The sequence below is a fragment of the Cyanistes caeruleus genome, chromosome 20 (assembly GCF_971803275.1).
Source record: "Cyanistes caeruleus chromosome 20, bCyaCae1.hap1.1, whole genome shotgun sequence".
Lineage (NCBI taxonomy): Eukaryota > Metazoa > Chordata > Aves > Passeriformes > Paridae > Cyanistes > Cyanistes caeruleus.
The window spans coordinates 6,827,204-6,852,251 of NC_141720.1; the positions used below are offsets into that span (position 1 = coordinate 6,827,204).

At 53.0% G+C, this 25,048-nt stretch overlaps 1 protein-coding gene across 3 annotated transcripts; it reads left to right on the forward strand.

The window, feature by feature from the left end:
* Nucleotides 1-10,744: 10,744 nt before the first annotated feature.
* Nucleotides 10,745-24,895, forward strand: DBH (dopamine beta-hydroxylase). Of its 3 annotated transcripts, none has more exons than XM_086858834.1 (12): nt 10,745-11,211; nt 13,305-13,451; nt 14,732-14,989; nt 16,364-16,540; nt 17,118-17,220; nt 18,430-18,596; nt 19,282-19,425; nt 19,508-19,546; nt 20,330-20,389; nt 21,022-21,149; nt 21,575-21,734; nt 24,124-24,895. In XM_086858834.1, the coding sequence occupies exons 1-12, from the start codon at nt 10,780-10,782 to the stop codon at nt 24,256-24,258; spliced, it is 1,950 nt and encodes a 649-aa protein (XP_086714960.1). In that variant the 5' UTR covers nt 10,745-10,779; the 3' UTR covers nt 24,259-24,895. The 3 variants fall into 3 exon arrangements, with proteins under 3 accessions (XP_086714960.1, XP_086714962.1, XP_023794057.2); XM_086858836.1 differs by having other exon boundaries at nt 10,821-11,211; nt 22,766-24,895; XM_023938289.2 differs by lacking the exon at nt 24,124-24,895 and having other exon boundaries at nt 10,821-11,211; nt 21,575-22,008.
* Nucleotides 24,896-25,048: the final 153 nt, after the last annotated feature.

The following is a 25,048-nucleotide window of genomic DNA, read 5'->3' on the forward strand; positions in this document are numbered from 1 at the left end:
CATCTCCCAGCCCGGGATGAGGGCTGATCCCATCTCCCAGCCCGGGATGAGGGCTGATCCCATCTCCCAGCCCGGGATGAAGGGCTGCTCTGGATATTCAAGAGGGGCAGAGCGGCGCTGGGAGATGGGGGAGTCCCCCCAGAGCTGGGTTTCCCCCAAAGAGAGAGGGGTCACCCCTCTACGGACCCGGGCCGCCCCCTACAGAGCCGGGTCACCCCCTCCATACCCGAATCACCCCCCAACAGAGCGGGGTCCCCCTCTATACCGGGATTGCCCCCTTACAGAGCCGTGTCACCACAGAGACAAGGGCGCTGGTTGGGACAGGGGAGCCTCACCCCCAGAGCTGGCACAGGAAAAGAATCCCCCTCCCCATCCCCGGTGCAGGGAGAAACCCAAGGCAAACCCCACAGCTCTCCCTGTTTGATCCCACACGGCCCCCAGGGCATTTATAGGTGACACGAGTTTGTTCCCTGCTTTGTTTTTCAGGAGCTGTGCTGGGGTTTCAGCTGGTTTTGGTTTCATGAGCAGAATAGGGAATATCTCTCCTCTTCCCAAATCCATGCCCTTTCCAGCACAACCTCAGCTTAGAGTCCTCATCTCCAGATTTTCCCAAAGCGGTGATTTTCAGCAGTGGTGATTCACAGGATTTCCTTCATGCTGAGGTAGTGATCACCCATCAGAGCTGGAAAAAAGCAACATTTGGGACAAAACCTGAATCCTGGAGGGACATTACCCCTCTTACAGGTGGGCAACCTGCAGAAGCACCACCACAGGAGACATGGAGATGTCCCCCAGCCTCAAGCTGGTGTGACAGTGGAGCACAGACTGCCCCAGCTCTCCCTGAGCTCTGCAGTTCCTGCAGAGCTTCCCGGGGCACAGAGGATGCTCAGAGTGTCTCAGGAGGCTCTACCTCATCCCCTGCCACCATCCTTTGCTCTTGCCACCAAGATGTCAAACCCCTCGGGCAGCAGGGACCCGTCTGGACTGGCTCTGTCCATCGGGATGTGTGACTTTTGTCCTGCAGCATTCATTTCCCTGGCAGTGAAACTCTTTCTCAAGAACTAACTTAATTTTTCTCATCAGCAGCTCCAGCCTATCGATGCTTTTCTGTCCCTCTCAAGAGATGAGAATAATCAGTGTTTTTACAGCACATCTGCTCTTTTCGAGATGGTATCGCTGGTGGCATTCCTTTAATCTATACACTGGGAAACAGTTGCCTTTAATTAATTGCTCCCCAAATAAACTGATCACCACCAGCAATTCCAGCACACTTTACACGCAGCTCAAAAGCCTGTGCAGAGATCTGGAAGGAAAAACACTTGCTGTGATGACAAGATATGAAGGTGGGGGGGAAAAACCACAGTTTATCTTTAAAAGGTCTACTTAAGACTATTGTTATTTAATTATATCAAATCACTTAATACTGAGCTGTGTTGTGGTTGCTGTTGAGTTTTTCTTCAAGGTTGCTTGAACCACGTGCAGAAGATATTGAAGGGCTGTGCTTTAAAAAGAAAACCCAACCAATTTTAGCTTTTTTATTACTTGTGCAGGTCAAACGTCACCGTCTGGCAATTTGTCACTGTATCCTTGCTCAGAAATATGAACGATGGAGGTTCTCTGCTTGGCCCATTCATTTTGGTTTCAATGCCTGGCCTCAGGTACTGCAATAAACATCCCCCTCGCTTCCCAGGGAGATGTCAAAGCAATTCTCACGGAGCTGAGCCCAGGATAAGAAGCAAGGAAAAACAATGTTATAACAAGGACTTAGCAAATGCTTGGGCTGCCTTGTGTGAGCACAGAGCTCGTTTTTTGGACTTGAACATGAGGTTTTCTTACTCTAAGTGCAATTCTGGGAAGATCAGAATTTTGTGAAGAAGAAAAATGTTTTTATAATGCATTTCTGTATTGCACTGATGTACAAGACCTCCATGTGTGCGTGGTCTGGTTGTGCCAGGGGCTGTACAAACACTGATTTCCCAGACTTTGCAACAGAAATTTTTACAGAAGGGAAGTGCTAATTAGCATCCACAGTTTGGGAGCCAGTTGATAGCCTCGAGACCTGGCAGCTGGCCAGCCACAACTTTCATCAATCCCAACATTTGGGAAGTGTCCTGTGCCTGCCAAGTCTGTGGCATAAACAGACCCAGCAGCAGCCAGGAGCCAAATCATGAGTGGGTTTTACTTGCAGTGCTCAGGTTGTGTTCACCTGCTTCCCTGCACCACCACCCATGGGTTATTCCCAGTGTCAATCCTTTGGTGATTGTGTGCACTCCCACTCCTGCAACCCCAATTTCTTGTTTTTCTCCTTTGACTCAGAACTTGGCATCAAACTGCCCAGGAATATTTTATGGTATTCCCATCGCTCAGCATCCAAGGCTGCTCTCAAAGGGTTTTTTTGCTCCACCTCCAGCTTGCTCCATGCCCAGGGCAGGTTTCTCTTTGGTTTTCCTGACACTGGAGGAATCTTCCACCTGAGAGTGACCTGTGAGCACAATCCACAGCCCAACCTGGGTGCTGCTGGGAGCAATGGGCTGCTGGAACTGTGTGAATTCCCAGAGGAACACACTGGCCTGGGGGACATTGATGATGTTTTTATCCTCAGAACTCCTTCGGCAACTTCAGGTTGGTGAATGTGGCACACACCAAGCGTGTGGCCCTCCGGAGGTGCAATAAAATACACACTCACCTGAAATAGGGCAGCAAAAGGGCTCTTAATATTGCTAAAGGATCCCACTGTTTGTGCAGGGCTTTGTTCCAGGAGGGAAACACAGAGTTAGGGCTCTCTAAACCAACTCCTGCACCTGGCAGACCTTGGGAGTGGGTTCAGGTACAGTGACAACACAACCTTGGCATCACCTGCACCTGCCAAATACCCTCCTTTCCCATTCCTAAGGACAGAGCCTTTTCCTCAGCTTCTCCCTGGCATTTGTTTTTAGTTTGTTTTTACCTTAAGCTCCCTGGCAGTAACAGGACCCCATGTGTGCAGCTTTGCAGGAGGAGGCTGCAGCAGGATGCTCTGAGGCTCAGCTCACAGTGCCAGCCACCCTCTAGTCCTGATGGAGGGACCAGGTGCTTTTCTCTGCCTCTTTCCCATGATTATGGAGGTTTCTTCTCTTGGACAGTCTCCAAGCTGAGCCCAAATATTCATGACAGCAGCCTGAAAAGTCCCCACTGCCTCCTCCCATCTCTGCAGCATCTCAGTCACCTTCACTGGATTTAATTGCAGGATTTTTTATTGCTGAGAACAGCAGTGACTCCAAGGTTTGTGCTCTTCCACAGCCACCTCTCTCCACATGCTTTAGCTGCCCACGATGTCAGAACCACCTGGCTTTTAACACAGCCCCAACAACTTCCCCAGACTGCAACCTTGCTTGGTGTCCCTTGCATCCACTGCCTTGGCTTTAGGCAGGAGCTGAAGGTGCTCTGGCATCTGCCACCTGAGAGGTGTCTGCCTTTGAAGGTGACAGCCTCAGGGTGCCAAAGGATGAATCTGATTAACAAAGAGGCTGCAGAGAGGAACTGCTCCTTCAATCAGTGTTTTTAACCCAGGCAGGTGAATTACCCAGTGTCCCACCCTGGCCCTGTTAAACATCCCCAGTCCATGCCCAGCTCCATCTGCCAAGGCTCCTGGGGTGACATCAGTCTCCAGGCTGATCCATGGCAGGGCCTGTCTGGCACATCCCATCACATCACCCCGTCAGCTCCTGCCTCTGCACCTGACAAGGTGCACCAGGCTCTCAGGAATGTCACCCTGTGCAGCACTGCTTCATGGAAGGGCTTGGAGAGACAGGGGGTGAGGTTAAGGGTGCTCACCATGGATTCCCTCACGTCCCTTTGCACAGAGACATGGATCTGGGGGGCTGCTGGCACACAGGGATACAGGAGGTGCTGGGGGGATCATCCTTCAATGAGAATCTGGGCAAGGTTGGGAAAAAGGCAGAGCTTTTTGTCACAGACTTGGAAATCCAAAGATTCCTGGAAAACACTTTCCCCTTCGAGCTTCCTGAGCTTGTCAAGAAGTCTGTAGGGCAAACGTTCCCTGTAGAGAACTCAAATTGAGTTTTCCAAAGGATATCTCATTTATCCACAATTTCTAATCTTTATTAGTGCTTCTACTAAGCTGTCCATCACAAACCTCAAGCAGCAGGGCCTGCAGCCTTTGCCATCCAATGCTCCAGCTCTTTTCTAAGCTGACAAAGCTTCATCTCCAAACTCCTCAGGCTCTCTTGGCCCCGTGTCCTCTCCTGGATCTGCTCCTCTCCATGCTGATCCAGCTTGCTGTGGGATCCTCAGGAAGCAGCTCAGTGCCAGAAAATGAGGAAGAGCAAGAAAGGTTGGCAAGAAAGGTTGGCAAGAAAGGTTGGCACCAAAGAGCAGAGCCTCATGCAGGAGGGCTCAGCACCAATCCACCCTCCTGGAAATTCATGTGGCAGGCAGCCCTGAAGCCATGCCCACAGCACATTCCAGCTCCTTTTGCTGTGAGTTCCAACCAAGCTGGAGAAGAATTCTCCCCTGCCATTGCAGAGGTGGGACAGAACTCTTCAGGGAAATTAAGAGAGGTCCTGTGAAATCAGGGATGGTAGGAAATGCAGGAGTGCAGTGCAGGGTATGCTGTGTCTGAAGAGGGAAAAACTGGATTTGGTGTGTTTTTAAATGATAAAACAAATCTTTCCTTGTGGAATTTGGGAATCTCCACCACAAGTCAAGTGTTGAAGCTTGGAAAGACGTCAGCTTGGATTAATAGGGAGAGAGAGATGAGAGAAAACAAGTAGATGGATGCAGGGAGGGAGGGAGGGAGGGATGGATGGATGGATGGATGGATGATGGATGGATGATGGATGGATGGATGGATGATGGATGGATGGATGGATGGATGGATGGATGATGGATGGATGGATGGATGGATGGATGGATGGATGGATGATGGATGGATGATGGATGGATGATGGATGGATGGATGATGGATGGATGATGGATGGATGGATGGATGGATGGATGGATGGATGGATGGATGGATGATGGATGGATGATGGATGGATGATGGATGATGGATGGATGATGGATGGATGGATGGATGGATGATGGATGGATGGATGGATGGATGATGGATGATGGATGGATGGATGATGGATGATGGATGATGGATGATGGATGGATGATGGATGGATGATGGATGGATGATGGATGGATGGATGGATGATGGATGGATGGATGATGGATGGATGATGGATGGATGGATGGATGATGGATGGATGATGGATGATGGATGGATGGATGGATGATGGATGGATGGATGAGGGATGGATGATGGATGGATGATGGATGATGGATGATGGATGATGGATGATGGATGGATGATGGATGGATGATGGATGGATGATGGATGGATGGATGGATAGATGGATGATGGATGGATGATGGATGGATGGATGGATGATGGATGGATGGATGGATGATGGATGATGGATGGATGGATGGATGATGGATGGATGGATGATGGATGGATGATGGATGGATGGATGGATGATGGATGGATGATGGATGATGGATGGATGGATGGATGGATGATGGATGGATGGATGATGGATGGATGATGGATGATGGATGGATGGGGGATGGATGGATGATGGATGGATTGACTTATGATGGATGGATGATGGATGGATGGATGGATGATGGATGGATGGATGGATGGATGGATGGATGGATGGATGGATGATGGATGATGGATGGATGATGGATGATGGATGGATGATGGATGGATGGATGATGGATGGATGATGGATGGATGGATGGATGGGGGATGGATGGATGATGGATGGATGATGGATGATGGATGGATGATGGATGGATGGATGGATGATGGATGGATGGATGGATGGATGGATGGATGGATGGATGATGGATGGATGCTCATCCCATGGTGGAAGGCATCTGGAAGGCCAGGAATGAGCTCACACAGCCATGGGCTGGGAATGGAGTGTGGGAAAAGGGAGGCACTGATGAATGCCTCCATGCTTGGGGTTGCACTTGAACTTACTGGGGGAAGAGTCACCACCACTGGGAGGACTGGGGCAAGCTCCCCATGTAGAGCAAGGCTGGAGCAAGGAGTTGATCCTGCCTGGAGCATCTTTTGCGGGGACACGTGAATCTGTGTTCCAATGCGTGGAGATGGTTATTGCAAAGCCACTTTATTTCTGGTGTTGTTATTGGCAGGGGAGTGGGAGTGCAATACAATTTTAGCCACCCTGATGTCTCTGTGTCCCTTTCATCCCACCTCCATTCTAGAGCAGCTTTTTCCTCACATTACATGATTCTTTCCACTGTACAAAAGGGACTTTTTGCACTTGAGATGGTAAAAAATGAGCTGGTCCTGCAGAGCAGGGTCAGGTGTGGGCAGTCCTGGGGGAACTGATGGCTGTGTATCCTCACCACTGTCACCACTCCTGGCCCCACCAGCTGCAGGAAGCAGGATTCCCTCACATATGACAGGAACAGGGGATGACCAAGCTCTGTGTGAGGCTCAGTGAGGATGAACTTGCTGATGGATAAGGATGCCCGTCACACCAGGAGCTGCAGCAGCCCAGCCCTCAGGCACAAGCAGAGCAAGAACAGCCCAGCCAGCAACACCTTTTTGTTCATTTAAAAACATCCCGTTGAAGATCAAGGTGAGTGTCCAGAGCTCCTGAGCTGGAGACCACCCCTCAGATAAACACCACTTCCCAAAGCTCACTCAAACCTCTCCCACCTCCCACTGGCACTATCCCTTGGATCACACAACGCTTTATAAACACACCCAGAGAATGCTTTTGTCTCTTCCCGTCCTTTTCAGATATTTTGGGTATTTGTGGCAATCTCTCCTGTTTATATAACAAAGCCACAGCCCAGTGTTTGTGACACCATATCCATGGAAACCCTAATATAGCATGCACAGGCGAGGAGATCTCATTAGGTGGCTCAGCTGCGGCAGCACTGGGGAGGGAATTTCTCTGGGATGCTCTGCTGGGAAGGTGCCTGGCTGCTCACCCAGCCTGGAGCATCTGGCAGGGCAGCAGCACCTCCCAAAGAGCTAACAGTGCTTTCCTTTGGCTAATTTTGGCCTTTCTCCTGCTGTCCCATCACCAGCTCGCCGTGCCTTAGCCCAGACACCCACCTTTGGCTCTGCAGGTCTGTGGGTGCGTGGCTGGAGCAGCAGGAGAGGCAGGAGGGATGGAGTTTCTCTGTCAGAGCAGTCCAGTCCTGACCTTCAGTGCCAGAGCAGCAACAGAGACTGAGAGAAAGAGCAGCTCAGGTCCAGTTCTGGCCCTAATTTGGGGTGAGTGGCTCAGTGGGGAAGGTCTGGGGCTGGTTCCCCTTTGGATGTGATTTCGTGGGGGATGAAGCAAAAGTTTTCTTCCAGGGTGTAAAATAAAGAAAATCTGGTCCTGAAGAGGGCAAAGCAGGTTGGGAGAAAGCAAGAAACTGGAACAAGCAGAGGCTTGGCAAGGGGGATGTTATAGTATTTGTGCAGTAAGGCACAAACTCAGAGCAAGGAGGAAGGGATGGCTCTTCCCACCCATCCCTGCTGGATCACAGTCACCTCCAAGTGTCCTGTCCTGGCTGGCACGTGGCACATCTGTGAGTTAGAGCAACCCAGGCTGCTGTCACACATGGAGGTTCCCTGCAAAACCTCACAGCTCGCTGTGGCCCAGGTGACAAAAGCTACTTTAGAGAGGGCAGGTAGGCACTCACCTGTACCCCTGCTGTCCAATTGAAACTCAGATTGGCAACTCCAGTGCCCTCCTGGTGCACAAAAAACCCTGCAGATCCCTTCAGATTCATTACAGGAACAGGACTGAGCAAAGAGATGCTTTGGGAAGGACGATAAACAACCTTTCCCACCTTGGGGTATGATGGAACAGATCCTGTGAGTCCTGGGGCTGCTCCACGGCTCTGATCTGCTGCCTGAGGGGTGGATTTGGCCAGAGGGATGGCACATTTTGATCAGGGCAGGGGTCCCTGTGGCCCTGCAGGGTCACCCATGTACCTGAGCATCCCCTCTGTGCCAGCCCACCTCCTCACACCCAGACGTTGGGTCCAGCCTGACTCAGACACTGCCAAACCTCATCAGCACCCAGGCAAATTCGATCCTGGTGCTGATAGGGCTGTGGATAGCGGAGCCCCCGGGGCATGGAGAGCTGCACCAGCCGTGGGAGCAGACAGAAAGCTTCCCTCCCCTCCCTGCCCTTGCCCAAATTGAATTTCCATTTCTGTTAGCGAGGCAATGGATTATAGCTTGGAGGGGTGCTGCCTGCTTCAGCCCCTAATTTGGCGCATCAATTGTGTTTAAACTCCTTACCTGGATTAGTTCCAGGCGGACAGACCTCGCTGCTCCCCGGCACTGCCAGCCTCTGGAAGCCACCGCTTCTCCTCAGCTTTGCATCACGAGTGGCGATGGCAGGCCAGGGCCCTTGGTCCCCAGGAGGGTTTGGGTACGTGGCTCTGCAGAGATGGGCTCAGCAACACCCAGTGGGGATTTAATGCTGCTGCCAGAGAATTCAGAATCCAGCACAGCCCAGCCAGCCCAAACCAGCCCTGCCCTGGGGTTACCAGCCCGCTCCAGGTGTTTATTCCCTGCGCATCTTTTCTGCCTGGAGAGGGGCATGTGGCGTGTGGGGGCACCCGAGTCCCATCTCAGCACAGGGACCAGCACAACCCCATGGTGTTCCCTTCCTCAGGGGCTTCCACACGGGCACAAAGTGGCTCCTCTGCCTCCAAGGGAAGGGCAGGACCCACGGCTCCCACCCCACAGCCCTCTCATGGAATGCTGCTCCCAAATGGGCCGAGTTTCCAAGTCAGGAAACTCTGGCGCTTCTACATCTCCTGGAAGTCTTAAAATAAACACTCTGAGAAATGAGTGGAAAGCTGGATCCTCACTCCTTGCCTGGATTTATGAGCCACGACTCTAGAGAAACTGAAGGGGGCGGGAGGGGGGGGAGAGAGAGAGAGATGTACATAATTTTTTTTTTCTCTCTTCAAATAAATTCTCAGTGCTTATCTGCAAAGTTCAGCTGTTTTCAAGCTGACCTGCCCATGTTCTGCTGTTCCACTGCAAATTCCTCCTGTACAGGAGGGCTCAGGAGCTCCACTTGCACATGCCAGCAACCTGGGGTTTCATCTCTGATAGAGGGAGGCAGAACTTGTTAGCTGAGGACCCCCTCCTGCCCCCGGTGAGGATCACTTTGCCTTCCTGCCGTGCTTGGCAGCTCAGCTTCTTCTCTTTATAACGAGGAAACAAAGCCAAGAGAGGAGGACAAGTGGGTGAATCTGCTTGGAGGAGATCAGGGATAGGGAAGGACAAAAATCTGTTCTATGGGGCTTTTGTAAGGCAGCCAGACTTCTGCAGTGCTGGAGCACCAGGGCTGAGGGATGAGGGACATCCATCTGATGCCTTCAGTGTGTCCAGGAACAAGCCCAGGAGCCTCAGAAAAAGGGGAAATGCTGCATCCTCCTTCAGGAAGGTGAAGAGAGCCGTGGATGGGCTGAGGTGCAGATGCAGCTCCTCGGGCAGAGCCCAGGAACAGCTCCTGGGTGAGCAGAACCGCAGAGATGCCACGCTGGGAGCATTCCCAGGCACCTCAGGCAACCTCCTGCTATCCAGACTTGCTTTTAAGGCTTTTAAGCAGCAGTGGGAGGGCTGGTGTGAGACTGGGCCGTGCACTGGAGTCACTGGGGGAGGGATGGGGCTGAGGGCTGCTCCTCTGGGAGAGCTCAGCTCTCCATCCCTCCCTCTGCCTTGGCCTTTTGCCTGGTGGGGCTGAAGGAGAGAGCAAACCCTGCGAGCAGCAGGTCACCCGGCAAGGAGAGACGGCCGGGATCAATTGACGCACTCCTGAGTAATGGCTGTGTCTCAGGACAGTAAAACCTCCTCGGCTTTAACGTGGGGATGCTCACAGTGATGATTCATTAAAACACCGAGCTGAATCCGTTTCCTCACGTTACACAGGGCTGGGCAAGGCGGATCTGCCGCTGTGACATTGCTGCAAGGACCAGGAGGGAGAGCCGAGCCCCGGAGGGGACCCGAGGGGAAATTCCAATTAACATGGGAAAGTTATTAACCAAAAGAGAACCCACCAGACCTAAACAAATGGGAAAGGGGAGGGGGGAGAGACTAAAGGTGTATTTAAACAGAAGCCAAAGTCCCAGGTGCTACAAAGAAATAACAAATATTGAATATATCTGGTGGTCTGGGCAGGTAGGGGTTTCAATGGGTACAAAGAGGGGTGGGAGAGGAGCTGGGCTTTGCTGGGCTTGGAAGGGCCAGAATTAAATCCCACAAAGGCCAAAAAATGAGAGGAGGGAGGAGAGAAGACACCTCTTTCCTTGTTGTTTGAGGGAAATCAGCATTTCCTCTGGTGCTGAGCTTTGCAGGGGAAATATTTCAAACCCTGTCAGTATTATTTAATGCCTGGGAGCTCAGACAAGGCTCAGAGTCCTTTGTTCTCATCTCTGGCCACCTTTGGGGTGATCCCAGGCTGGGTTACGTGGACACACAGGCCAAAGGCACCACAAGCAGCACAGCAGGTCCACAAGGGTTCAGCCAGAGCAGCCTGTGAGCAAACAGCCCTTCCCAGCCACAAAGGAAGATTTAAGAGCGAATCACATCAGCCCAGTCAAATCCAATTGCTATTGATAATGTCCATGTGCAATTAGAGCCAATTAAGGGGAGACAGCAGATGACAAGCGTTTGGCCAGGAGCTGATGGGGGTCAATACACCAGTCCAATTTCCCAACAGGTAAATGCAATTAAAGAGTATCACTTACCCAGCTTGCCCAGGAGGACCAGCACATAAATGGGCACAGCCAGGCATCAGGTGCTGTCCTGGCAGGATGCAGAACTCCAAGAGCAAGCCCTGCTCCTGCCCCAGCCTCAAGCTGCGGGAGGTGGTATCCATGTACTTCACCATGGTGGCGGCGTTCCTGGTCATCCTGGTGGTGGCTCTGCAGGGCTCGGTGCCCCAGGAGAGTGATTTCCCCTACACGGTGCCCCTGGATCCCCAGGGGCTGCTGGAGCTCTCCTGGAATGTCAGCTACCCCGAGCAAGCTGTGCATTTCCAGCTCCTCATCAGGGACCTGCGGTTCGGGCTCCTCTTCGGGATGTCGGACAGGGGCGAGTTTGAGAACGCAGACCTGGCCGTGCTCTGGAGCGATGGGCACAACTCCTACTTTGGGGTGAGTCACTTGAATGTTTGCAAGGATGTTTTTGGGGTTCCCTCCCTGTGAATGCAGCTCTCTGAATCTGGCTCGTGGTTTGGTAGAGTGGGGTACAGGGCACTGCACATGCTGGGCCAGCCCCACTACTCAGGGTCCAGAAGGTCTTGGGGGCTTCTACCCCAGAGGACCCCACAGACCAGATCCACTTGGTGGATTTGGCATGGGGATTAACCCAAAAGAGAAAAGAATAAACACAGCAGCACATCAGCAAGGCTGAGGGAACCAGGAGCTGGATGTCTCTGCTGTGTTTAGCTGCAAAGACACACACACACACACAAGATGCATCAACACCCTGCTCCACTCGTGTGCTGCTGCCAGTCACATTAAAAATTAACCACAGCTCCCATTAATGGCTCTGAGAAAGGGCAGAAGTCACCAGGCAGAGAGGCTGCTCCTGCCAGCAGGAAAAATTCGGCTGTGAGTTGCATCCATAAGGATCAATGGGATATCAGGGCAGCCTGGAGAGCTGTCAGAAAACAAAGGTGTAAATATATTTGGGTGATATGTAAATGGGACTGTGGGGAAGACTGATTCCAGTTGTGTTGTTTGCTGTTGCTGCTGTAAATTCCATCCTTGCTGCCACTGTCTGTTTGCTGGGTTCCTGGCTGGGGGGTTTTCCCAGCCCTGTTCCCAGCCCACCACATCAGGCTCACTGCCATTGTGCTTGGCTGCAGAAAGCAATTCCCACTTTTGCCCATGTGAGGCTTTTCAGTAAGTTAAATTTTACCTCTCTGCTTACTTCAAATTAACCATGAAACACATTCTTCTGCAATCAGCTGCAATGTGATCTGCGGTGAAATGAAAGCATGAAAAGAAGGCTTTATTATATTATTTTCCTTCTAATTACCAGCTTTTCAGGGTCTGTGGTGGTCCAAATGCTCCAGAATGTCACAGCAGCATGTTAAGAAGACATAAAGGATCATTTCTAATCTGCCTTCATGTGCGTGCCCAAAGACAAGCAGCACTGAGTGAAACACCCGGCAGCGCTCGGGTTTTCTCTTTCACTTGGCGCTGAACAGCATCCTGCAAGGAGATCTCAATAAATTTCTCCAGCCCTGGTTTTCTCTCTCCCAGAGACTTTTCTTCTGGATAAATGTGTCAGCTGTTAAAAAGATCCAAATTTGCTCAGCCCCCCATGTACTGTGAGATTAACTTGCGCTCCATATTCCTATGAAAACAAATGTCATGGGAGTTCCATGGAGCTGATTTCCCTCTCCCCCTCCAGGGACAATATGTTCTGGAAATATGACTCCATAGTTCTGGCTGAAATGGTGCCAAGTTGCTTTATCCTTTTTCTTCTGGTTTTGCCTCCCAAGATAAGAGAACCAGTGCCACTTGTGTACTTACAGCCAGCTGCTTCCTGGGTGTCTTCACTGAGTAAACACGAGACCCACAGGAGAAAAAAAAGATCAAAGAAACAGCCCTGTTCAAATCCAAATTATCACAGGACTTTATCTCCAAACCTTCAAACCCTGGAATACCCTACTGCTTTGCTTCCTGGGGTGGCTTTCTCATCATCCTCTAAAACAAGTGGGTTTTGGGAGGCTGGGCTGGGCTGCCAGAACAATCTGGCCACAAGAAATTAAGGATTTTGCAGAGAAGCAGCAGTTTCTAGAGCTGACATTACATTCTAGCAAGGATTTGATCTTAAATTGAGGGAGGCTGCTTTGTGCTAATGGTTTTGGAGAGTCCAGCACCCCCTTCCAGAACAAACACCCCCAAAATACAGCACAGACCAAAGCAACACTTTCAGGTGTCCCTGGGAGCTTTCCTCCCTCCCCTCCTGACCTTTCCCCACTCCCATCTCAGCCTGGAAGGGTCTTTCTGCAGACTTTTAGTGCTGGGTCAGGTGTTTCAAGGTGTGCCTGAGCACTAGAGATCCCGTGGCAAAGGCCATTCCAGCATGGATCTGCCCAGGAGATGCTGGAGGTGGGCATGGAGCAACCAAAGCACAGGTTTCCTGCACCTCTGGGATGCTGAGGGTGGACAGGAGGACCTGTGGTACCTCTAGGGGTACCTCCTGGCTGAGCAGGCTGCCCTCTCTCTTGCAGGATGCCTGGAGCGATGCCAGGGGGCAGCTCCACATGGATTCCCAGCAGGACTATCAGCTCCTTGGGGCTCGCAGGGCTCCTGAGGGGCTCTACCTCCTCTTCAGAAGAGCCTTCAGCACCTGTGACCCCAAGGACTACCTGATAGAGGTATGGCATCACCCCAGTGTGGCAGCCCCAGCCCCATCCCAGCCCTGGGGCAGCTCCAGACCCGTCCTGCAGGGATGTGCCTGTTTGAGCACAGCATCAGGTGTTGGTGCTGTGTGAGGCAGAGAGGAAGTGAGCTACAGATGTCAGCCCTGGCCCATGAGTAATGTTTGGCACCATCTATTCACAACCCCTTCAAAAGCTCTCTCAAGTGGAGCTTTTAGCTCGTTTGCATCATCAGCTCCTGTTGAACATGCATTGGGTCTATATAAATCCCTCCTGCATCACTCTGCTCGGCAGTCTGGAGCCAACTGTTGGGAGTGTTACGAAGAGGGGTGGGTGTATCAACAGGAGGCAAACAGAGTTGTGACAGGAGCTGGGACAAAGGGACAGCAAATAGAGGTGCTGCTCTGTGCTCCTGTGTGGCTCGGTGGTGTCTCCCTGGCTCTGCATCCACCACTCCTCCCTGAGCTGGGATCTGGGGTAAACCTTCCCAGTGGGGATGTCAGACAGCTCAGGGTCTCAGCTACAGGCCTTGGCTGCAGGCATGAATCCATGCAAGGCTCATCTCACATGAAAGCCTTTGTGGGCAGGATATTTTAGAGCCAATGTGGGCACAGAGTGTCCTCGAGTTTTTGCTGCTGGTGTTCAAAAGCTCTTGTGATGAGAAGTGTCTGCCATCTGCCAAAACACTGAGAGCCCTGGAGGGAGCAATCTGTGTCTGTGAACCATGAAAACTCTTGCTGGTCTTTATTCTCTGATACTTTAGGAAAAGATTGTTCTTCTTCTCCTTTCTCCCACATCTCCAGTCCTGAGCTCTCAGTGTTCTTGTTTGCAGTAGACTTTCAGCAGAGCTTGTTGTACCTTCCACCTGAGAGGAAGCTGGAAGAAAAGGGAGGACTTCAGGGAGAAGTTTTGTTTCTGCTGTTACCCCTCCAGGCTATTGATGGGTTGGAGGGGGGCAGAATGAGCCCTGCACTGATGAGCTTGTCCCAGCCTGGAGCTCATGAGGGGCTTGGAGGATGTGTCACCCTTTTGGAATTGATGGGAAAAACTTTTCAGACTCTCCTGCCTAGTAGGGAGCCCTCAGAGACCACATCAGCTGGAGAAACACCCTGGAATGCAGAGCTTTCCTGGGACAGCACAGCAGAGTGAGCTACTGGTGCAGTCAGGGTGGGGCCCTGACCCATTTCTGGGTTCATGCCACCAGTGCTGGTGCTAATGGTGCCACCAGTTCCTGTTGTGCATGCAAAACCCGCTGATGCTTTCTGCTCTGGCTTCAGGATGGCACCGTGCACCTGATCTACGGCATCCTGGAGAAACCAGTGCATTCCCTACAAGCCATCAACGTCTCTGCCCTCCACGGGGGGCTGCAGAGGGTGCAGCTGCTAAAACCCAACATCAGCATCCCTGAGCTGCCCAGTGACATGAAGACCATGGAGATAACAGCCCCAGATGTTGTCATTCCCAGCCAGGAGACGACCTACTGGTGCTACATGGCAGAACTCCCAGAGGGCTTCCCCAAACACCACATCATCATGGTAAGAGGTGGGAGAAAAGGGCTGCTGTCCTCAGGCTGGATCAGTTATTGTGTTCACATCCTGCAAATTCCATGTCACAGGGAAGGTTTCAGACCCTGACATCTTTCCAAATGTGGTCCCAAAACCTTTTCCAAGTCCTCCCCACCAGTTGGTAGCGTCCTCATGTCTCCTAGAGAGTCTTAGCAGGAGGGGACCAGGTAATGTTTTCCCACCTGGCACTTCCAGCAGGTTCCAGGGCAGGCTCTCTGCAGAAGGAACAGACCCACAGCAGGATTTTAGCACAGAGAGCCATGAGGAGCATAAAAACACAGGAAACAGGGGAACAAGGCTGGTGAGCGCTGGGAGAGCAAGCCAGGACAGGACCTGGCTCCTAAAAGATGAGGCATAGTTGGTAAAAGAGTTACAGACATAAATGTGACTTGTGGGCATCGGCCAGACGTGTTGCTTGGGCCATGTCCTGCAAAAAAAAAAGCAGAAACCTGCTGTCAGCCCTGAGGAAAGCAGGAGCTGCTGGGACAGCACCCAGCAGGTGTGGGGGTGGCTAAGGAGGTGACCTGGCACATCCAGAGTCAAAACCACACCATGGGGAGAAGGAAAACCTTCAGACACTCGAGCTGCAGCGAGCGCTCAGTGGTTTCAAGGGGAGAGACTGCAAAGGAAGGCTCAGAAGGAGGATTTTCTCTCTGACAGATGGTGTGAAGTGAATCATCTGTGTGTAAGTAAGAAGTGCATAACTTCTGATACCTTCCCGCTGCTGCAGATCACTTCTACAGCTGGCACTTTTAGCCAGAGATGTTCCTCAGGCTTGAGTCACTCTCTCTACCCCAAATCCCACCCCCAGTGTCCCAGGCAGACGTTGGATGGAAACAAAACCCGTGAGCTGCAGGCAGAGCTACAGCAGCAGCACAGCCAGGACTCTCTTTAGGAAAAAGCAACATCCCCAGGGCCACCTCAGCCCTGCAAAACTGATAAAGGACTCAGACATCACACAACAGACCAAGATCTTCTGCTGATCCCCATCTGTGGCTGGAGAAGGGATGAGCTGGCTCTCTGTGGGTTCTGGTGGGCTCTGGGTTGGTCCCTAAGCAAGCCAAGGAATTAAATATTTCCACAACTGACCTAAATGCTCCTTGGGCACTAATAACAAGTTGTTTCCCTCTTGAAGTACCCAGATGCTTAACCCTGCCATAACCAAAATCTGAGGTGAAAGCTCTTGGTCCTTGGTGCCTCATGCCCAGAGCAACCTTCCCTCCCCATCCTGTGTCAGAAACTGGTAGCAGGCCCCAGATAGCCCTGCCCTGGCTCCTCGTGGAGCCTGCAGGCCCCAGGGATGGGCTCTCAGTGTGTCCTCTCCTTCCTGGACCTGCTTTGCAGTACGAGCCAGTGGTCACGGCGGGCAATGAGGCTCTTGTGCACCACATGGAAGTTTTCCAGTGCGCGGCCGAGTTCGACAGCTTCCCCCACTACAACGGGCCCTGTGACTCCAAGATGAAGCCAGAGCGCCTCAACTACTGCAGACACGTGCTGGCAGCTTGGGCCATGGGGGCACAGGTGGGTGTGACAAGGGACATGTCACCCTGGGTGACAACTGCCTTGCTGCCTCCCAATCCCCATCACACTTTGGGGCTCTTCTCTGCTGGGGTTTGGCTTCAGCTCTGTCTGACCTTCCCAGCCCCTCCTGGGTGTGTTGGATTTCCTGCCTCAGCCCAGCCCTCCTCCTCTTTGGTGCCATAAATCAGTGGGGTGGGGTTCTCCCCAGGGAATGGCCGTGGCTCCAAGCCTGAGGGAGCTCAAGGAGCCTTGGGACAGCGCTCTCAGGCAATGGTGGGATTCCTGGGCTGGCCTGTGCAGGGCCAAGAGTTGGATGTTGATGATCCTCGTGGGTCCCTTCCAGCTCAGGGTGTTTTATGATTCTGTGACAACACTCAGGTGTTGTGCCACTGCATGTGGGATGAGAGCAGCTTTTGGAAGCAAGGGCAGCTCTCCAAGTACAACCAAGGGCACAAATCAAGTCCCTTGGCCCGTGGTGTGGGTCAGGATTATGCCCACACGTTCCCTTAGACTTTCCAGCCTTGTTCCCAGGAAAGCCACCTCACTGCTGTCCTAACACCCTCCCTTCTGCTTCCAGGCTTTCTATTACCCTGAAGAAGCAGGTCTTGCCTTTGGTGGCCCAGGCTCCTCCAGATATTTGCGTCTGGAGATCCATTACCACAATCCCCTGGTGTTCAAAGGTGAGGGGCTGGGTGGTGCTGCCCATTGCTTTACCTGTTAGACCACAGCAGGAGAGCTGGGGAAATTGCAGGGAAGGATTGGCACCCTCTGGGGAGGCCTGTGGCCTAAACCATGGCCCTGTTCTCAACTTTCTGGAGGGCTGATGGTCCAGTCCTGTCCCTGCAGGAAGAATACATTAAATCCCCACCATGCTGCTGTTTTTTGGTCTCAGCAGTCATCCTCGCTGAAGGCTGGCCTGTGGCCCAGAGGTGGGGAAGGAGGCTTGGGAAAGGAGCCTGCAGGCAGAGAATTGTCCTGAGTTCCTGCAAGGATGTGATCCAGGGCAACACCAGGGTTTAGCCAAGCTGTCTCAGGAGTCCCTCCAGTTTTCACACAAAGTTGTGGGGCTGGGTCTGAGCTCAGAGTAAGAGTGACAGCAGTGCCAAGTCACCAGAGAGACCAGGCTGTCTGGGGAGGGGGGGATGTGGATGTTGTTTTCCTGTTCTCCTGCTTCGATAACATTGTCAGGAGACACAGTGGAAAAAAAAGAAGGATTCCAAACAACCCAGTTTCTTCATTACCATAAAAACAAGCAGCTTCTTGACTACCCAAGTATATTTTTAGGAGGCCAGAGCATATGTACTGTGGATCAATCATAGCACATTCGGCAACTCGAGAAGAAACATGGCTATAAATACAGAGTTCACATCTTCCATCATTTATCTGCTTTTGCGTGTTAACCAATAGTGTCTCCCCCGTTATTTTTATCCCTGGGTGGGCTCCAGCCTGGAGACAGGGAGCTCAGAGCTGGCCTGAACCCCTCCTGACCTACTGACCCTGCTCTTTCCCTTTGCCTGCGTGGCCTTTCGGGATTTTGGGATGTACCCATTATAGAAGCTGCAATGAGCCACATTCCTAGGGAGTCCTCCAAAGCACCCCATGCTCTGTCCCTCTGCCCTGGGCTCTCCAAAGGCAGCCCTCACCGTGCTGTCCTGGGACAATTCAGCCTCAGGTCAGTGTCCTCTCTGGGGAACCAGGTGCCTCTGGGGTCTTCACTCAGTGAAGACCTGCACAAAATCTGTAGGATTTAAAACAATTTCAAACGAGTGAAGGAAGCTGGAGGAGAGGCTCTCCACAGCAGCACAGCATCGTTTTTTCACCTGTCCTTGTTTGTTTTACCTTTTGACCTTGTCCCTGCAGTGACTTGTCCTTGTCCCCTGGCCCACCAGGTCGCCGTGACTCCTCGGGGATCCGTCTGTACTACACGGCCACGCTGCGTCCTTATGATGCTGGAATCATGGAGCTGGGCTTGGTGTACACCCCAGTGATGGCCATTCCCCCTGGAGAGGACAACTTCATCCTCACAGGGTACTGCACTGATAAATGCACCCAGCTGGTGAGTGCCTGTCCCCTCCAGCCCGCCTGCACCTCAGAGGGGAAAGGGTGCCCGTGGCTTTTCCCTGGCTCCAGGCAGCACCAGTCTCCAGGCTCCCAGTTTGAAGTTTTAAACTCACTGTGGGGTAGTGCTGGAAAGAAAAATCTGCTGTGTACAATAAACAGAGCAGCTGGTTAGGATGTGCTGAATCCCCCTGGAAGCAGCTCTCCTGGGGAGCCATCTGCTCCAGCTCCCTGGGGTACCATTCCCATAAAAACACACCGAGCTGGCCGTGTCCCAGTGGTGCTTTCCCTCACAGGGATGGGAAAAATTGGCTCCTGCTCCTGGAGATCTTGCCAAAAACTCTCTCAAAGATGGTTCAAAAGGGCCCACCTTGCTCTCTCAGTGTGTGTTTCTGTAGAGCCTACCCATGAGGAATCATTTGTGCCACCAGTAAGGAGGGCAGGGAAGGAAGCACGGTCTGGCTCAGCCCTGGAGCGTTGGTTTGGCAGCAATGAGGATTTGTCCCTCTGCAAGGAGCTTGCTGAGATGCTTTCCCAGGGGTACAGTGATCCCCTAAACCCCTTGTGAGAGCCAGAACAGGGACAGCGAGTTCCCAGCACACAGCAAGGGGATGTGAGGGAGGGGAGAGGGACAGGACTGGCCACGGGGGCTTGAGCTGCCCTTCCTCTCCTCTTTTCCTCAGGCTCTTCCCGCTGCTGGCATCCGCATCTTTGCCTCCCAGCTCCACACACACCTGGCAGGGAGGAAAGTGGTGACGGTGCTGTCCCGGGACGGGAGGGAGCGGCAGGTTGTGAATGCTGACAGACACTACAGCCCTCACTTCCAGGTACAGGGGCTGCAGGGTGTCACCCCTGGGCACAGTGCCACTGTGGCACTGCTCTCACGTGTCCCCTTTCCTCCGCTCCCAGGAGATCCGCATGCTGAAGGAAGTGGTCGCTGTTTTTCCAGTGAGTTGCTCCAAAAACCGTCCTGATCCCATGGCCCTGAGTCCCCTGCCCCCTTCCATCACCCCATCCCATCTGGGGACTCCCAGGGGGGCTGGAGGGAGGGTCCCTGGCTGGTATCTGCCATCTCCACGCAGATACTTTGGGGACAGCCAGGCCCCCTGTCATATGGCATAGAGCTGGTGTGTGGGTAGCCAGGAGCTAAATTAGACTCCTAATTTAGCTGGGCTTCGTCTGGCAGAGGGAGGCTCCTCAGGGGGTGAGGATGAGCCATGGAGGTGCCCTCTGTCCTTGCTTGATGGAAGGAGAGGAAGAGATTCGGCATCAGAGTGGGAGTGGGTGGGAAAACAGGGCTGGAAATTGCCCCAGGGCTCTTCAGATGGGGAAGGACCTGACTGCAAAGCTGAGGGAAGTTCCTGAAGCTGCTCTGCCTCATGAGGCTGCTCAAAGCACTCAGCACCCACTGGAACCATGCCCAGGGCTGTGCCCTGGGGTGTCCCCATGGTCCTCAGCACTGACTGTGGCACGGAGGCTGCTGTGCCATCAAGTCAGCTCCAGATCTGGCACTCCAAACTCTTGCCTAAGTGCAATTTTAAGGTGTTTTCAACCCAGCAGGAATTCTGAAAAAGCGAGGAAAGCAGGAAACACCATCCCTAGGGAGTCTCCACAGGGGAGGCGGTTTTAGCAAGGCCTCCTGTGGGGTTGAAGGCTCCTGATATGGGGAGCAGAGATTTCTACGTGGAACACTCCCCAAACCCTAAATTTTCCTGTGTTTGATCCCCCCAGGGCGATGAACTCATCACCACCTGCACATACAACACCGAGGATCGGAGCAGAGCCACCGTGGTGAGCGCAGGGGCAGCTCCCCTGCCTTTGGGGGCAACCCAGGGTGGGCTGGGGGCACCCCCAGAATGGGCACCTGCAAGAAGCCAGGCTGAATCACAGAAGCAAGGGGAGGGTGGGAAGAAGGGAACTCGTAAGGCTCTGCTGCCTGCAGCGGGGATGTGAAGGTGCTAATTGTGAAGTAGCATGTGTCACTCTAATTCCCATCACAAACTGTTCCACCGGGGATTAATTGTAATTAAAGAGAAGTGCCACTTTTTGACAGTGCATGTTATTTCCTTACATAGGCAGCGGGAAAAAGAAAATAAAAGAGCCTGTCAGAGGTACCATCAACAGGGACAAGACTAAATATAGCAGAGGGATTATAGGAAATCTGCATTTTAATGTAAACCACACAGTCTAGCCTTGAAGTCTGTTCTTGCATAGAGGGCAGACAAGCAGAGAGCTGCCCATGCCATGCACCTGAAGGGGTGTGAATATCTATATCTCTCTAGATGTCCAGATATAGATAATAGATAGAGATTTTGGGTATAGATGCATGTGAGCCCTGTGCTCCCCAGCCCTCCCTGCCCCTGTGCAGCCCCAGCAGGGCACGGCCAGGCCCCGCTTCCCTCACCTTCCTGCCTGTGCCACAGGGAGGGTTTGGCATCCTGGAAGAGATGTGTGTGAACTACGTGCACTACTACCCCCAGACCCAGCTGGAGCTGTGCAAAAGCGCTGTGGATCCGGGCTACCTGCACCGCTACTTCAACCTCGTGAACAGGTAAAGAGCCCCAGCACAGCAGGGCTGGGGGGACAGGGACCAGTGTAAAAGCCACAGCCAGGGTTTTGAGGGTGACTCTGTAGTGAGAACCACCAGGAAGGGGGAGAGGTCCATGGGAAGGACTTCTCAGCAAGAATCAGTGTGTGGCCAAGTGCATAAATGCAAAATATTCCTTATAACCCGGGGCAGACACCAAGGATCCACGCCAGGGGAGTAGGCTGCAGCCATCCACCCATGAGGAGAAGGGAGATGTTGACCTTGCACAGGGTGTCCTACCCACAGGCTGGTCCCAAATCCTGCCCTGCAGGTGCTGGCTGGCCTCACAGCCATTCCAGGTCACTGCTCAGGCGGGGAGGAATTGGTCACAGGCAGCTCTGGAAGGGCACAGCACTGCTGTGTTTCAGCGTGGCCTTTCTCCTGCCCAGGTTTAACGATGAGGAGATCTGCATGTGCCCACAGGTGTCTGTCCCACAGCAGTTTTACTCCATCCCCTGGAACACCTTCAACAGGGATGTGCTGAAATCCCTCTACGGCTTTGCTCCGATCTCCATGCACTGCAACAAATCCTCTGCAGTCCGGTTCCCGGTAGGTACAGCCTCACTCCCAAAGCTTCCCAACAGAATTCCCAGGTCTAAGTTGGGTCTGAGGTGCTCAGGACACATCCAAACCCAGCAGGCTCAGGGCAGGGAACTGGACCTGCCTGGAAATCCCTGGCTGATGCAGGACATGGAGCCCAGTCCAGCTCTGTGCTTAGACAGTTCATCTGGAGCCCACCATGGATGCTCCCAGCCAGATCCAGTTAGGAGATGCATTTGCATAAAGTGATTTGGAGGCTGCTTTTGCTGACTGGTAAAGTAGGGCCAGATCCAAGGAGAAACATGAGGTGGCTTTTAGGATTTTGGCAAATCACCCCAGGTCCCAGCAGAGTGAGTTCATTACGCACAGCATCTGTGCAGCCTCTGAATGTAGTGACCCAGCAAAATGTGAAGGATAAAGGACTGGGAGGTCTTTAAAATAAAATCAGGCCCAGAGACATGGGGACATGATGATGATGATGGTGAGGAAGATTTAAAACCACTGCTGGCATCAGCTTCCAATGCCATTTATCAGTGTAATAAATTTGGATGATACCTTGTTCCTGGATCCAGTGCTCTCCACTGCAGCACAGGAGGATGCTGAGCTGATTGCAGGGTTGACCATCAGCTTTCTGCCACAGTAAATTCCCTTTAGCAAAGTTTCACTCTGGAGTGGGCAAAAACCTTTCCAGTTTCCTGGAACTGGACACCAGGCACCTCTCAGCCATGCAGAGCTTTGCTGCAGGGACAGAAGTGGTCCAGAATTTTTGTGCAGCAGGAGAATTGTGAATTAAACCTCTTAATTTAAGACCCAGACAACTCTCTTGATTTCAGAGAGGTCTTGGGGGCTGTCAGGAAGGGACTTGAGGAGACCAGAGCCAATGCTGGCACAAAGTGGTCACGAGCACTGCAGTGAGGGTGAAGGAGCCTCTGCCCCACTGGAGTTTCAGAGTGAGCCCAACTTGGGAGACATCTCATTTGTTCCATACTGTTTCTGCAAGAGAAAAGCACCAGCTTCTAATTAAGCTCATGTTCTTGCAGTTCAGTGATCCCAAATCTGATGATTTCTGGAAGGAACTGAGTGCTGTTACCTATTGAGCCAAATCTCAAGGTAACACTGGTGAGCAGCAGCGGGGATGATGTCGTCCCCAAATTCCCCTGCGCCCATGAGGGCTTGCAGTAAACTCTCTCTGCTCAGATTTCCACTTGAAAGCACTGAAAACCACAACTCTCACGACACTCCAATGCCTTTGATCTCTCCAAAAAGCAGGCTCAGGGTTTGGGATGTATCAGCAGGGCAGCTGCTGCAGCAGATGGGCTCAGGGCTGGAGCCGAGCCCTGGAGCAGGAGCACCCCAAGGATGCTTAACTGCTCCTCTAAGCCATAAGGGCACAGGAGAGGAGTTGTTTCTCCAGCTGGTGCTCCCCTGCAATGCTGTCCTCTCTCTGCTCACTCCCCATGTGCTTTGGAAAGGTCCCTCCATCCCACTCCATCATTCCCCAGGGTTTTCCTGGTGCTGCTGCAGGCTCTGGCCCGTTTTGCTTGGCATACCAGGAGAAATTTCAGCTGAAAACATAAATTCCACTTTCATCTTGCTGATGACTCACGGCTCTACCTCTCCTCTCCAGACCTCCCTCCTCCTGCTCACCCTGCAGCTTAGCCTCTCACTGACATTTCCACATGAACACGCAGCCAAACCAGAGCATCACCACCCTGGAGCTGAGCCTCCCCAGGCACTCTGAGATGCCCACATCTCCACCAGCCACCAGGCTTGGCCAGTGTCACATCTGAGTTAGATCCTGCTCAGCAGGCTCAGCCCTGGACACCGCCTGCACCTGGCAGGTTGCTTTTTGCAGGGAGCATCCCCAGGACAAAGTGCCTCCAGGGATGCACAGAGTGGGGGGATCTGTCCTGGCTGTGGTCACCACGAGCCCTGATGGCTGTGACAGCCCTTCCCTGGCTCTGCTCTGTGGCACCTCGGCCGGGCTTCTGCATCCCTCCTGCTCCACGGCTGGAAATTCCTGCCAGTACCTGCTAAGGGAGCGTTTTCCAGAGCAGGGTGGGACTGTGGGAGTCCCTGCTTTGAGCTGGCTCCACCTGACTTGGCAGGTAACGCTTTTTGGGGTGGAAACTCCCCAGCTGGGGTGCATTTGTGGAACATGGAGCACCTCAGACGCCTGTGCCACTCAGGGGATGTGTAGGTGCTTCTGCACTAGGAATAATTAGTGATGTCTCATGAGAAAACACCCTGATTTGGGCTAAAAACCACTTCAGACGTTAAAGCTCGTGTCATCTCTCCGAGCAGACAGAAACAGCGAGCCTCCACCACCTTCCTCCCTTCCTGGGGGAATGAGTTTGCACCCTCCGTGCTCTCACGGCGCTGACCTCCTCTCTTGCAGGGCGAGTGGGAGAAGCAGCCGCTGCCCCGCATCACCGGGAGGCTCCGGGAGCCCGGCCCCCGCTGCCCGCCCGCCCCGGGACCCCAGCCCGCTGTGCCCGTCCCCCTCCAGCTGAGCCAGCTCCGCAGGGACTGACCCCAGCAGGCAGGATCATCCATCCCTCCATCCATCCATCCCTCCATCCATGGGGAACATCCCACCGCGTCCTGCCCCGCACAGCGCTGCCAGCCGTGCCCGGCCCTGCTCCGGAGGGGGTCAGAGCTCATCAGGCACGGTTCAGAAAGTCCTCCCGGGATGGGAAGCGCTATATTTAGTGCGTTATTAGCAATGCTGGCTCTGAGTAATGCTGCTTCCCACCCCCGGAATAATAACGGCGAGGTTTGCTATTGTGCGGCCTCAGGGAGGGGGGAAGGAGCTTGTTTGCCAGCGGGGAAACTGAGGCACGGAGCAAAGGGACGTGTGGGAGCAGCATAAAAGCCTTGCCGGTGCCCCACGGTCCCGTCTCTCTCAGGATGGCTCCACAGGTGCTTCCCCCACGCTGGCAGCTGTGGCAGGGAGGGAGGGAGGGGTGTCACAACACCTACCCAGCATTTCCCTCCCTCCTGCAGGGACTGCAGCTCCCCACCACACTCCTTCCCCCACTCCTTTCCTTTCCATGCCACCAGATGCCAATGACTGGGAACAAACAGTACCTCTGGGATGGGGGGGGAGGGGGAATGACAAATCTTTTGTCAGGAAAAATTGCTCCATTAAATATCTAATGTAAAATAAATTGCTTTTTGCTGTTGAGCTCCGAAGGGAAAACATTCAGGAGGAGCAAAAGAGAGGCTGAAGGTGCTGCCGGAGAGTCCATGTCCATCTCAACTTGGTGTCTGCCCTTGCTGCCCTGGGACAGGTGGGATCCAGGCCAGGTGGTCCCCAAGTT